This window comes from Macaca mulatta, chromosome 3 (genome assembly GCF_049350105.2).
Source record: "Macaca mulatta isolate MMU2019108-1 chromosome 3, T2T-MMU8v2.0, whole genome shotgun sequence".
NCBI lineage: Eukaryota > Metazoa > Chordata > Mammalia > Primates > Cercopithecidae > Macaca > Macaca mulatta.
In genome coordinates, this window is record NC_133408.1 from 196,233,908 (window position 1) to 196,248,775 (window position 14,868).

A 14,868-nucleotide genomic window follows, 5' to 3' on the forward strand; every position below is an offset into this window, starting at 1 on the left:
TTCCTTTTCCACTTCTTTACATATGGTCAGCCACTTTTAAACTGGAGGAGCCAGAGGATTTATAAAGATTCTAGAAAGGCCTTTTTTATTTTTCCTGCCGTGGAAGGGGAAAGTGAGAAAGGCTGTATTTCTGGATTTTGTTTTGTTTTGACTGAAGTCAATTCAAGTTCTTCAGTTCATGGGGGGCTACATTTTACTCTTCCTGGTGTCAGCCTCCTCATCTGTGAAACAGAAGCGGCGGCTGCCTGAGGCTGAAACCATCCCACAGGCAGGCAGGCAGGCAGCAGCTTGACACATACTCTTCACCACGCAGGCAGGCTCACTGCACAGCAGCATGGTTATCCAAATAGGATACATTTATTATAATATTCACTGCTTTAAGGAAACTTTATAAAGCTGACATTGTTGACTAAAGTTTATATCTCTGAAATTAAACAGGTTTAAATATGAAAGTAGTTTTAATTAAGTTAGAAGAATAAAAAACATATGTAGTTCCAGTCTAAAAGTTTATCTGTATCAAATTATAGAATGTTACTGACAAGAACCCTCTAGAACAGATACAAACTGAAATTCTTGGATCTAAGACAAAAGCTCTAAAATATTATGAACACTTTTGGGGTGATGATTTACATTCACTGTTTATAACTGAAGAAAGTAGGTATCTACCTATTTCTCAGTATTTCATAAACTAACCTTCTATTTTATACCTACTCTTGAATCATGTTTCTGAAATGCAGTTAGCTATTAATTATCTAATCTTGTTGGCGGGAAACTGGTTTTTCAACATTTGAAAATTACTTAAGTAAAATTAAAGAAAATGTACCTATACTATCTGTTAAACTATATCATTAACTCTTTTCTTCATTGGTTCCTCAAAAATGATCAGTAATTAAAAATTAAACTTTAAAGTCATATGCTTGAAACATAAACACAGTTGGCAGTAGAGAGGTGCCTAGTCCCTCAGTGGCCAAAGTCTCACAAAGAATGGGTCTTGCTCGGTTACAGTTCATCTCAGCCAGGGTCTGCAATAAACCTCGCTTCACCAGGGAAGTTCTTTTGTTACTCTAAAGTGTCCTCCTCTTGTAGCAGCACAAGATACAGAGAGGTTTATATTTTTTCCCTTCAATTATCTATCTTTTTGAAATTAAAGAGTTTTTTTTATCCCAGTCTAAATATGTAATATATACATACCATTTAGTCGTCTCTGGAGTGCTTCTTCCTCTAAGGTAATGATATAAATCTGTTCATCCAGGTCTTCAAGAATCTAAATTTAAAGATAAAACTATTCAACAATGCAACGTTATAAAACTAATGCTTATGAGACCATTTAGGCTATTTGGTCTATTTATTTTAGATAATGTATTCATTCAAATTTCTAAGAACCCAAAATAAAAAAGCTCCAACTATTTTATTTACAAATTAAATATAAATACTTTAGTATATAACCAACCACATCAAAAGTTATCACAAACCCTATATACATTTAAATTGGATATTTTTAAAGTTTAAGGGATTAAACTAAGGAACTCTTCTCAATGGCCAACAAATGTATGAACTTTAGGGTTTTTTAGTGACATTCTGAGATGTGGGTTACATGTATGAGTTTTTTTATTATTTATTTATTTATTGTTTATTTGTTTGTTTGAGACAGAGTCTCACTCTGTTGCCCAGGCTGGAGTACAGTGGCATGATAATCTCAGCTCACTGCAACCTCCGCCTCCCGGGTTCAAGCAATCCTCCCACCTCAGCCTCCTTAGTGGCTGGGACTACAGGCGCACACCACCATGCTCAGCTAATTTTTGTATTTTTAGTAGAGACAGGTTTCACCGTGCTGACCAGGCTGGTCTTGAACTCCTGACCTCAGGCTATCTGCTTGCCTCAGCCTTCCAAAGTGCTGGGATTATAGGCATGAGCCACCATGCCCGGCCTACATGTATCAATTTTAAACAGTCAAAAAACTAATTACGGTGAATAACTACAGTAAATACACGCCCAAGCCAATATTTTAGAGATAGAAGGAACAGACACCCAGTCCAACATTTGTTTTCTCATTTACATTTACCTACATAATGTCTACAACAAGAAATCCATAAACTATATCAGAAACATGCAATACTTTCCATTTATATCATCTATACGTACTAAAAACGCTCCATGAATATTAAAGATTGGTATTATCAAAATCATCCAATAGATCAAAATCTAGAGAAGGGGTATGTTTACATATAAACCAAGTTATACAACAGTAGTTCAAAAAAAAAAAAAAAAAAACCACACTAATAATTTACCAATTGTATGGGATATTGTCTGCATTGTTAAAAAACCTAAAATTGATTTAATTCTAGTTTTGTTAACATAGCTATCCTTCTGAGAGGATCCCTATTATCTTCCTAGCTGTAGGGAAAATCTGAAAGAAGTCTAGAGCTGCTATCAGTGTTCCATATCTTCACCTTCAAACTACTTACACTCAGCAAAAAAATAAACTGTGAGGAGCTAATGGACAAAAAGATAGAAACCATATATACGTCTCCTTTCAGATTTTAAAGTATTTTCAGAAAACAGATTTTCAAATCATGCAATCCCTGTCAGATGTCAAATTTATACAGCTGGTGTGAAATTTATTTGAAGCAATCCAATAATTCCCAGCCTTTCAACAAATCTTTACGGTCCCCTCTGACCTAGCACTGAACTCATCACTGGCACACATATCAACTTGATCCTTGAGAAGCCTGACTTGGAAGGTGAGAAAAAATAAATACTAAAATAATAATCAACAGTAATCAACAAATAAATATACAAACAAATAATGACAAAGAATGACCATCCTATGAGGAAGAAAGCAATAGGAAGAAAAGGGGAAGGGACACCTAAATGGCCAGCCAGCAAGCCCTGTCCAAAGAGGGAACATGTAGGCTGAAAATGCTACTCCTGAGGAGAAAGAGTGCTACACAGAGAGGGTCTACTGGATGCAACGGGTCAGGGGAGAGGAATCCCAGAGAAAACCCACATGTCTGGGACCAGGTCCTTGGGGGCCATCATCCGATGTTCCTTTCCCATCAACACTTCTCTTCACTTTCTACTATCTGGATCAGAATTGACATTTTTTACTGAAGGTCTAACGCGTACAAAATGATTTTTATCTTTCTTATGCAAATCATCCAAGAATTACTTATCACCACTGGTATGTCTTAGGTGAATGCGTGACTGATGTAGTTTGGCTATTTGTCCCTTCCAAACCTCATGTTGAAATCTAATCCCCTGTATTGGAGGTGGGACCAGGGGGGTATTTAGGTCATGGAGGTGGATCTCTCATGAATAACCGATTTGGTGCTGACCATACAGTAATAACTGAGTTCTTGCTCTATTTGTTCACATGACAGCAGGTTGTTCAAAAGAGTGTGGACCTCTCTCTCGCCTGCTCCCTCTCTTGCCCTGTGACACAAATGCTCCTCGTTCAACTCTCGCCATGATCGGAAGCTTCCTGAAGCACTAGCCAGAGGCAGGTCCCAGTGCCATGCTTCTTGTACAGCGTGCAGAACCATAAGCCAAATAAACATCTTTTCCTTGTAAATTACTCAGTCTCAGATTTATACCAATGCATAATAGACTGATGCAGTGGCAATGTGAACAACACACATATATTTGTGTTAAGTGCTTATGAGCACCATCCTCCTTGATTTCTACAACACTCCTATGAAAAACAGACTGTTCTCATCTCCATTTTATATTCCAAGAAACAGGGTTACCAAAGAAATGTTACGTGCCTTCAAAGCCTATACTCAACTACTATGGGCTAATGGGGGCTTAAATATGGGTAAGACATAGTCCTTGACCTCAAACGGCTTATATTCTAGTGTAGCAGAAGAGACCAGATGAATTAAAAAAATAATTAGAAGATTTGTGAAAGTCATAATGATGGCTTAAATAAAACATTACAAAAGTTCAAAGGAAGAAAAACTATTCCCAGATGGAGAGAAAAAAGTTTTGGCCAGTGTTTTTGATGGTAGTAGCATAGCAGCATCTTATCTGACAGCTTAAATTACCAAAAGAAAGGCATTTCCATCAGAGGAAACTGTAAGCAAAACACAGAAGTGGAGGGGTACAAAGTCCACTTGGCAAGAAAGCGGTTTTACAGCGCTGGAGCTTACAGCCAAATAGAATAGCAGAGCAGCCTCTGGTCTGAAACCAGCCTCTTGGGTTCACATTCTGCCCCGTCATAGATCTCTGATCTTGTACAAGCTACTTAATCTTCCCAAAATGGCACTAGTTTAGCCGTAAAATAAGAATAACACTATCTAACTTACAGGTTTGTCATCAGGATAAAATGAAATTATGTGTGTAAAATACAGTGTTTATTGCTAGCATATACAATACACTCAATTACTCAATAAATAATCTTTATTATTGAATGTTACCAACGAGAAAAGAAACAAAGATAAGACTCTGAAGACACTGTTAATGTTAGAAATGCAAAATGCTTGTTCCCCGGTGCCACAAAGAAATAGCACCCAAACATTAATTTTGTCAGCAAGGCAATTTTTATTTCTACAGAAGGGTGAGACTCGCAAATGGAGTAATGGCGAGAGCACACCTGGACAGGGGAGGAGAAGGAGTTCTTATTCCTGACACGGGGCCCTACTGCTGTGTCGCTCCCCTATTGGCTAGGGTTGGAACACACAGTCTAAGCTAATTCCGACTGGCTATTTTAAAGAGAGCAGGGGTATGAGCCAGAGCGGCGGGGTGACTAGTCTGGTGGGAAGGACGGTTAGGAACAGGTAATTAAAGGTGACTTAGGTCAGAGCAGGTGACCTGGAGTGACTCAGGTCAAAGAAGGTGACCAGGGGTGAGTCAGGATGGAGCAGGTGACCAGGGAACAGATGTGAACTACTGATAAGGACTGGTGGGAAAGTTGTTTACTGAAACTAGAGGCAAGGGGGAAAACAGAACCAGGAATTTAAACTTTAAAATGGAGAATCAAAGAAGAAGAGAGCTGAACATACTGACATACTGATTCTTTGAAGAGAAACTTGGGGTTCACTATATTTAACATTAATAAGAGACAAGTTAAGGGGAAAAATTAGCTTGGGGAAGGGACCTAAGTAAGTAGTTTCATTTTATATACGTTGAGTTTTCAGCTCCATGGGTTATTCAATTATAGCACTTAAAATGTACTATAATTTGTTTCCATTGTCTTTTCCTCATTAGAATGAGGCATTTAAAAGTGATGTGGAAATGGCAAGATGGTTTAGGAGCAGGGCATTAATAGAAATTTTGACCAATGATAGAACTTTAAACATTTGCCTATAGTTAGGGGTCAGGAAGCAGAAAAGGAGAGAGAAGACCAAACAAACAAACAACAACAAATGTAGGAAGGAACTAAATGAATGCAGGAATGCAGTGTCACAGAACCTCCTTACAAGGGAAAGGAATTCCATGACTTGACAGCACGTGTGTGGCACACAAGTATGTTTACAACATTTATATACTTTTTGTAAAATGTATTTATGCATTTTTTATAAATAAAAAATTAAACTTTATCTTTAAAATATAAAAGTATTATGATTTTTAAAATTAAGCAAGCATTTATTAAAATAAAAGTATATCCCCTGTAACACTTCCTCAGTATTTTCCCTAAATGAATCATGACAAGGAAGACAAACACATAACTATAACGATTTAGTAAGTATTACTAGTGACAGAAACAAAAGGGAACATGAGAAAGGCAAAGAAAGGAGTTTAATTATTTGTCCTTGAAGAAGCAAGGCAAGGTTCAAAGCTATGTAGACAGCGGAGTTGATATTTGAGCTAGGCCGCAGGAGGCTGCTAGGTGGCTGGAGCAGGTAAGAGGCCTTGGAGGGAAAGAGACAGTCCTGGAGACAGAATGCACAAAGCCTATTCAGAGCACAGCAAGTTCGCTCATGAGCTAGAGTGACAGTAAACAGAGGGACAGCTAGAGGAAAACTTAGCGTGGACCAGGCTGTGAAAGGCTTTGTAACATGTAAGTAGTTTACACTTGAGTTCACAGGCAATGAGGATCCATGAAAGTAAGTGACAAATTTCCTAGGTGTAGCTAAGAAATCATTTTTATATAATTAAATATCTGACAAAATAGAGACCAAAGAAAGCGACAAATCATTAGAATTACAATCAACTGAAAATCATTTAAAAACTAATATATAGTGTTTCTAAGATTAAAGGCAAAGTATGGTTCAATTAATCGAGACATAATATGCAGGCAAATTTTCAGAAATATAACTGTTTTGTAAATTAAAGCATACATGTAAATTCTGAAACAAAATCAAGGTACTTTTTGATATTAGGCAATGGACACCTAAAATACCTGTAATTATTTGTAAATTTTGTCCTAAAATTTGCTAGAGGAATTTTTACCTGTGCGCCTATAGGTAGTATTTTAAAAGCAAAACCAAATTTGGTTTCCAAAGATTGGAAATTTAACCAAAGTTCTATTAAAAAAAAACTTAATAAAACAACAATTTGAGTGATAAATGTACAAAAAATATTCTTCTATTTCTAAGTGCTAGCTCACAATCTAAAAGATGCTCAAATGTAACACATTTATTTAATAAACAAAATGATTTATAATTAAATACTTACTGTTGGCTTCACTAGCAACTGACCCATCACTGTGAACATACGAGAAAGGCCAACTGGTGTACACACTGCAGAAATAAGATCACCAAAAGACAGAAAGCGACATTAGAGAGCTTGGAGAGATAAACAACTAGACCGTAAAAATAAGGGAAATTCAAAGATTATCATTTTAAGAACATTATTCTCTCCAACTGAGATTCTAGTGTTTTGTCAGAGGACTCTTCACCATCATCAATAAACAAGCTAGAGGGGGCCTGTGACGAGGATAGGTGTAATTAGCTCTGAAAGATATGTGACAACAAAAAAAGGCTTAGAATAATATTCAAGATTCTAGCAGTTGAATAATTTAAAATACTTTTGGTTAAAATAAAGAAAAATGAGTAAAGAACAGGTTAAATTTCAAGTATTAATAGGACTGAGAAACAAACAAGAATATCTAAAGGTGACAACCATAGTCTTAAGTCCTTTAAACTACATTTATCTACTTATAACATCCCTGAGATAGGCTGTGATGCTTTAAGTAAAACAAAACAAACTTTTAAAAAACCATGAACTTATCATAATAATTCTACCATTTCCATTTAAAAGTAGAATCTAGCATTATGACAGGTATGGGGATGAGGGTATGGCATGTGTGTATGAGTGTGCATACGGTTTGTGTGTCAGTGTATGTAAGTATGACTGTGTGTGAGTGTGTGAGTGAAAGTGTGTGAGTGTGTGTGTGTGTCTGTCCGTCTGTCTCACTCTACAACCCGGTAGAAGAGGCTTTCCTTAGAGAACAATAAAAGCATCTTATTATTTCAAAGTTTCCATTTATCAAAATTTATTTGAATAAAAATAGTTAAGGCGAACTCAAAAAAATCTCCAAATAGTTAAGAAATCTCATCAGAAAACTTCCCTGAATTTTCCAGAATAAGGACAACTCTACTCTTCTATTAAGTCTGAAAAATACTTACAGAGAAGTAACAAACATCCCATCAATGATATACAGGAATATAAATAGGGTAGATAGAACTCCCAGAGATCTATTAAAAAAAGTAAATATATTTTAACAAATCCAAAATATTGCACATTAAGATACAATCAATCTATCTTACGATAAGATAGAGGCTGACTACACCTCACGTACACATTGTAATTGCCTATTTGAGTTTAAGCCATATAATTTCTAAACTGTACAATAAAAAGATCTAAAATAGAAAACCAAGAAGTAACCCTTTAGCAAAACCTGTTTGGAGGGAGAAAAAAAGTCTCCACGGAATTTGAAGAACAGAAACCAATTAACAACAACAACAGAAAATCTGAAAAGCTGCTTACTTATTCTTCACATATAAAAGAAATAAAACTTCATTTTTAGATAAAGATACCTAAAGATTTCTTAATTCTGTAAATTAACATCAAACATCTTTGTTAACTATACAAAGAATTATTTAAATGTTTTTAAAATTGAGTGTGTAATTATATCCCAAACTATAGTTTCCAGTAAAGAAACTGGCTAAAACAAGGAAATCCATACCATATAAAGATTCCATGCTTGCAGCATCATTGTCAATGAGTGCTGAAGCTACCCACACTATCCCAAGAATGAGTAATGCAAGAAGAAGAAGCATGACCAGAGTCTCTAAAATGCGGGCCCGGATTCCCTGAAAAATATAGTAGAAATATAATTTTAGTATTTTACTTCACTTCATGAACAATAAGGTTTCTGCCTATATGAAAGCATAAAATAATCCCTTGGAAGGAGAAGAAATTTATATTTATGAACAGGAAAAATACACTAAGTATCTATAGTTTACAATGTTTAGACTGACTTTTCAAAATTATGGAAAATATTATCAAGCTTGGATAAAACAAAAAAAAAAACTTCATAAAAAACATCTGCAGAGCCATTTTTAACAATTAATTACTTTCCTAACACTTTCCACTAACAAAGCAGATTAATGAATTTCTGTGATTCTAATCAAGGGAATAGAAGGCTAATTATGGCATAGAGCCAGACAGTCCAGTGAGCACTGAACTTGGGGTGCCACAATGCTCCGAGCTCCTGGAGAGTGCGGGCTCTCTCTAGCATGGACTCTGGCGCTCCTCACAGCCTGTGGAGCCCTCTACTGTGCCGCTGAAGAACTGTCATTGCAACTCAGTATTATAAACTATAGAGCTACTGCTTTTACCAATTCTATATGATGCTTTTCTTCACATTCTACAGAATTCTCATTAATCCATGAGACAAGAATACAATAATATAATCATTATGCACAATTTTGTTTTAAATGTAAAACAAATTCTGACCTCAGGACCAAACTAAAGGCCAGACTTTTAAAACTTAAAAACTGCAGAGTAAGACAAAAACAGAAACTTCTTCTACTCCCCAAAAAGTCACCAAATGATTGAATCTGCAGCTATAAGTTAAAGGGTCATGTTGATATTTTGCACTGCAATGCACTAACCTACAATTATCTAACACAACCAACAAAATTATAAATACATCCATATTTCTCAATAAATCATGTAATCTCATTCCACATTTAACATAAAAATGAGTTATAAAATTCCAAAACATACACTTATTTCAATTTTGTCCTAAGTATTACTTTCTAATTTCTGAATTGCAGGAATAGGCACCCAGTTCTTCAAATTCAATAGAAAGGAAAGAAAACGTCCTAAAAGCATGGAGAAGTATACCTAGCCCTAAATGATGACCTCTGAGGTGAAGTGGCTTTTTCTTGCTAGTCCTTCAACAACATCGCAGACTTGCCACAGGGCTGCACTTGGCAAGTTTAAAACACTTCCTCAAATCTGAGTCAGCTCCCCTTAAGTGTTCATAGCACGGGAGGCCAGTGAACCAGAATGAATCAGGCTGGTATTTAACACATGAGATCTCATAGAAAGCAGCTATTAATCACAGGAGATGAAATGTGAATAGTCACAAAACACACTACAACAAAACACACTACTACTTTGCTGAAGAGTCCTTTGAACTTCCACTTCACAACTTTCAAACTATTCAAGATGCTGATATGGTTTGGTTGTGTCCCCACCCAAATCTCATCTTGAATTGTAATCCCCATAATCCCCATGTGTCATGGGAAGGACCCAGTGGGAGGTAACTGAATCATGGGGGCAGTTTCCCCCACACTGTTCTCATGATAGTGAGTGAGTTCTCACAAGATCTGATGTTTTATAAGCGTCTGGCATGTCCCCTGCTGGCATTCATTCTCTCTCCTGCCACCCTGTGAAGAGCTGCCTTCTGCCATGATCACAAGTTTCCTGAGGCCTCCCCAGCCATGTGGAACTGAGGTGAATTAAATCTCTTTTCTTTATAAATTACCCAGTCTCAGGTATTTTTTCATAGCAGTGTGAGACAGATAACAGACTAATACAGATACCAAAACATAATCTACCACCTGTAACAGTGACTTCTCTCTTCCTTTCTTCCTCCTCCCCTCCTCCTTTTCTCTCTAAAATCCTTTTTATTACACATTAAATATTTTGTGGAAAGCCCATCAATAAACGGACAAAAGGAGATAAAATTTTATCGTTGTTCTAGTGTTTGTGTTACACTCTCTCAATTCTGTCTTTCCTTGCCTCCAACCAGCCCCTGAGAAATACATGAACTAAAGGGTGGGGCTCCCAAAACAAGTCACGTATGCATTATACCTGTAATATATATGAACTAAACAGTGGAACAGCGTCAGAATTGTTATGATATAGGAACTACACAGTGGTAGCTCCTTAGAACCGTTTAAAACCCACTGTCCAAAAGAAGTTATAATTGTCACGTTAAATAATTATAACACTATAACAGTAAGTATAATTTTTAGGATGATAACCAATGTTGGGAAATCAATCACCATAAAATTTACAGACATCCTCTGATATTTTGGTAAGAACTATTTCTTAGCAATTAAACTTGTTTTCTTCAGATATGTGCCTATGTGCTGGGAGACAATGTTCCATGGGTCTCTCACATTTCTGTGCATCCCAAAAGCAGAGGCAGGGACAGATCTTATTTGGAACTGCCTTCTTAAGGTTTGTACAGCAGACGGCCTTGGGATTTAGAGACAGTATATCTCTGAAGCAAAGGACAGGTTTGTTTACTGTCTGGTAGCACAATGTTCACCTCCTAGCAAAGGTTAGACAGAGTTGCTTGCAGCCCGATATAAATATGGTGAGTTCCCTAGCTGTGATACAGGCCCACTGTGGGGCTTGGGGTCAAGGGGAACTGGCACCAAAAGGAAGCCTGTGCACTTGGTTATGTGCTGCGCATAACCAAGTCCTTTGTCTCCGACCCAGACATCTCATGTTTACAACCACCACCCATGAAACTGGGAGACTAACTTGTTAGTTTGCAAGCAGAATAAAATCTCAGACCCTTCATAGCTCTTGATGGTTTCTGGAAAAGAGAGGGGCCCATGCAGATTGGCTTAAGGGATATGAGAAGACTCCTGGGATCTATTAACAGTAGTTAGTGCGCGCACCCAAGTGGTGGGCAAGCAGGAGGAGCAGGGATCCTGAGCAGTGCTAGCTGCTGGCGACAGTCTGCAGGCTGAGGTAGGTAGTGAGGCTGAGCCCACTGCTGGCTAGGTTGCTACTCCCTCTCCTCTGAGCAGAAGCAGGAAGGAATGTCATCATGATGGTGCTGAAAGCGAGCCCGGCAACACCAGCTAAAAGATACTGTGGGTACAGTTGCTCAATCAAGGAGTCCCAGAGCTGAAGAAACAGTGTCAGGAATGAGGCTATAGACCTATGCCTAAACTGATGTCATTACAAATATGGTTGAGCCATGAGTAGCCACTTGCCGCTCAAAAAGAAAGGCGCCTTGCGATGTGGGCCAGTCACTTTTGCCATGTTCCTTCATCTGTCCTCCCCCAACTCGGACCTCAGATGCTTAGGAAAAAAGATGACGGGGTAAAGTGGGGGTCTCCCTGTCCTTCAGGCTTCAGGGGAGTAAAAGTCGTCCAGAGCCCCCTGAGCGTGCAGGGGAACTTCAGGAAGGAGAGGGACTCAAACTCAGGGCTCTGCTGAGTACAGCAGCCCACGTCACCATCCTACCTCGTCCTTCACAAAGGACTGTGAGGTGACTGCACGGAAATGTTGGTGAACAATGACAATTTTTTTCTAAATAAAGAGAAATATAAATAACGATATATATAGTTATAAACTAAAATGCAATGCCAAAAAATATTTTGGAAAGAGAAGTCATTTAATAATAATTTCTGATTATCTTATACATAAAGAAGTAGACATTTAGATGAGAAAAAAAGAGTTAAAGAAAAAATTTCATTTTAAATAGGGGTCATTTAAAATGATAGTATTTCACTTTTTATTGACAGTAGAGATTAAAGTTAAATAATGCTATTAAAAACTTACCACTAATCTTACTAGTATCAAAATAACAAAACTAGTAACAGTAATAGTAACTAGTATCAAAAGTAGTATTACTAAGATATTAGAAAATAGAACAAAAAAGTAATAGTTAATATAGTAAAAAACGGAAAACAGGGTTAGCAAAATATTAACAAACATAACAAATTATATAAAATACAAAAACAGGAAATGATAAAAACCAAATATATCTACTATAACTATATATGCAAATTAGGTCAAAAACCAAAATTAACTGTCTAAGACCTATCAAAACTAAAGTGATACTAAAAGTGAAAATGATTAAAAAATTATGGTTTAATATTTTAAAAATGTAACAGGAATCTGTTTTAAATATAGAAGAATGCAAAACAAAAAACATTAAATGGGATAAAGTAGGACATTTTATACTGATGAAATTTACTATCCACTATATTATTATGTTCTTAGATTAACTGATGAGTACACAGGGCTTCATTGTCATTATTCTTCATACTATATTTAAATAAATAGAAAATCAGACTGGGCGCAGTGGCTCACACCGGTAATCCCAGCACTTTGGGAGGCCGAAGCGGGTGGATCACTTGAGGTCAGGAGTTCAAGACCAGCATGATGAAAGCCCATCTCTACTAAAAACACAAAAATTAGCTAGGCCCGGTGGTGGGCACCTGTAATCCCAGCTACTCGGGAGGCTGGAACAGGAGAATCGCTTGAACCTGGGAGGCGGAGGCTGCAGTGAGCCAAGACTGTGCCACTACGCTCCAGCCTGGGCGACAGAGCAAGACTCGGTCTCAAAAAAACAAAAAACTAAATAAATAAATAAAATAGAAAATCTTTATTCATTACGTCTACATGTTTATGCAAATTTGATATTAATAAGAAATTCATTTAAAATTTTAAAAATAAAAAATTCCTAAGTATGCGTCCATTGTGATGAGCTGCCACTCCTCAGTAATACCATCAGCTTCGGAGGCAGCCGAAGGTCAGAGAGCCCAGCCTCGACATTAGAGGGCCTCAGGGCACTGAGGGCCTAACTGGGTGGTTTGGCTTCAGCAGTGGATGAGGAAATAGGGTTTCCCCCAGGAGGTCTCTGCCACTTTTTCACACGAAACTTTGATGCCAGGTAGGGCCAGGCAGGTTGAGCTCTAGGACAGACCATTGTTATTTGGCCAGGAGGCCTGTTAAGCCTCTTCCATTTTACTGGGCATGGAATCTAAGTTGCTCCGCCCCAGAAGCGGGATGCCAGGCTAGAGAGTCACATGGCCCCACAGGCCGGGCAATCCATTTCAACAAGGGCTGAGCAGATTCACTGCCGTCCGTTCTCAGGAGTCCGCTCACAGGCAGTGGCAGCCAGGAGAGGCACTGCTATTTCAGGAATTGGTCTCGTGGAGTACTTGGGAGCTATTAAGTCTCTCATAAAAGCTGTGATATTGCTTCTCCTCCTGGAGCCCTATACTGTTTATATTGGGCCAAAGGGAGGGCACAGTCCCTGAGGCCAAGCATGCATAGTACGATCATGTAAAACATGAATACCAATTTAATAGAGTCAGCAGTACAAGCTACACCACAAACGGAAGAAGCCCAAAGACCCTACTCAAAAGGTCACCTGACGCCAGGCTCAGTAGCTCACACCTGTAATCCCAGTGCGTTAGGAAGCTGAGGCAGGAAGATCACTTAAGGTCAGGTGTTCAAGACCAACCTAGCCAATACAGTGAGACTCTGCCTTTACAGAAAAAAAAAAAAAATGTTTAACAATTAGCTGGGCACAGTGGTTCATACCTGTAATCCTAGCACTTTGGGAGGCCAAGATAGAAGGATTGCTTGAGCCCAGGAGTCCAAGGCTGCAGTAACCTATGATGATACCACTGCACTCCAGCCTGAGCAACAACGGCGAGACCTATTTGATTTTTTTCATTTTTTTTAAAAACGGTTTGAGTCTTGCCCAAACTTTATCGGTTGAATTCAGTGTTTTTCCTACTCTGGGAATGCTGACCAAGGAGTGCCGTATGTGCCTGACTCAGGGTCTACAGCAACAGCTGCCAGGAGATGATCTCCTGTGGGAGTGTGAGGAGTGCAGGTAGGAAGGGGGCAACTGGTAGGCACTTATCCTCCTTGGTCCCTCACTCCAAGGTCAGTAGATGGGTACCCATGCTATGTCCTTTGCCAAGTACCTACTGGTGTCCAGCTAGCACCGTGACCTGTAGATCTGTTCTTTCTGCCTTGTGCAGACAGCCATGCTCCGCCCTGAAATTCTGCTATGTTCAGCCACTCCTCCACCCACAGCCTCAGCCCCATCACCGTGCTATGTCTGCACAGTGCTATTAGGCAAAGTTTTGCATCACTTTTGCTTTGAGGGCCACCCACGGATACTCATCAAATGAATTTCTGATGTTTGCGTCCACTCCAAGCTCTACATTGGATGGCAAGGCCCTCACTGCCGACACGGCTCATTTCAGGACTGAGACTCCTTGACTCAGCAGCCCCACCAATAATGCCTTCTGACTGGAGCTGGGAGCTTACTGCCCTGCTGTCATACCAACATTCCTTCCTCTTACAACAGGAGAGGGGTGAGAGACAGGCAAAGCACCATTCAGACCCATTATAGGTAGGAGCAAAGTAATTACCAGGGGCCTTTCCTCCTCCGCCTCCCTCTCACCACTGAGTTGAGTATATCCACCACCAGATCTGAAGAGTCTTTTCATATCACTAAACCTGGAATGCAAGGCCCTTGTTCCTCCTCTTCACCATCCAATCTCATTGCCAAAACTGTCAGGTCTGGGGTCCGGTTCTATCCCTACAAATCAATAAGTTAGCCTGTCGCAGTTACATGGATGCTAGCAGGAGACACAAGACTCCTGGATCAGAAGCAAAGGATTTTATTACTCCGGGTAC

General features: G+C 38.7%; 1 protein-coding gene across 15 annotated transcripts in view; it reads right to left on the reverse strand.

Annotated features, from left to right (window-relative positions):
• The window catches only part of LMBR1 (limb development membrane protein 1), a 211,748-nt gene that overhangs the window by 83,307 nt on the left and 113,573 nt on the right, over nucleotides 1–14,868 (reverse strand). For 12 of the 15 annotated variants that reach the window (XM_077997817.1, XM_015135372.3, XM_077997815.1 and 9 more), the window contains 4 exons: nucleotides 8,129–8,255; nucleotides 7,569–7,637; nucleotides 6,616–6,680; nucleotides 1,192–1,264 (listed from right to left, as the gene is read on the reverse strand). In XM_077997817.1, the coding sequence (XP_077853943.1) occupies nucleotides 1,192–1,264; nucleotides 6,616–6,680; nucleotides 7,569–7,637; nucleotides 8,129–8,255 (334 nt within the window). The remainder of the gene's footprint in view (nucleotides 1–1,191; nucleotides 1,265–6,615; nucleotides 6,681–7,568; nucleotides 7,638–8,128; nucleotides 8,256–14,868) is intronic. The other 3 variants (XM_077997816.1, XM_077997809.1, XM_077997818.1) reach the window with 1 other exon arrangement.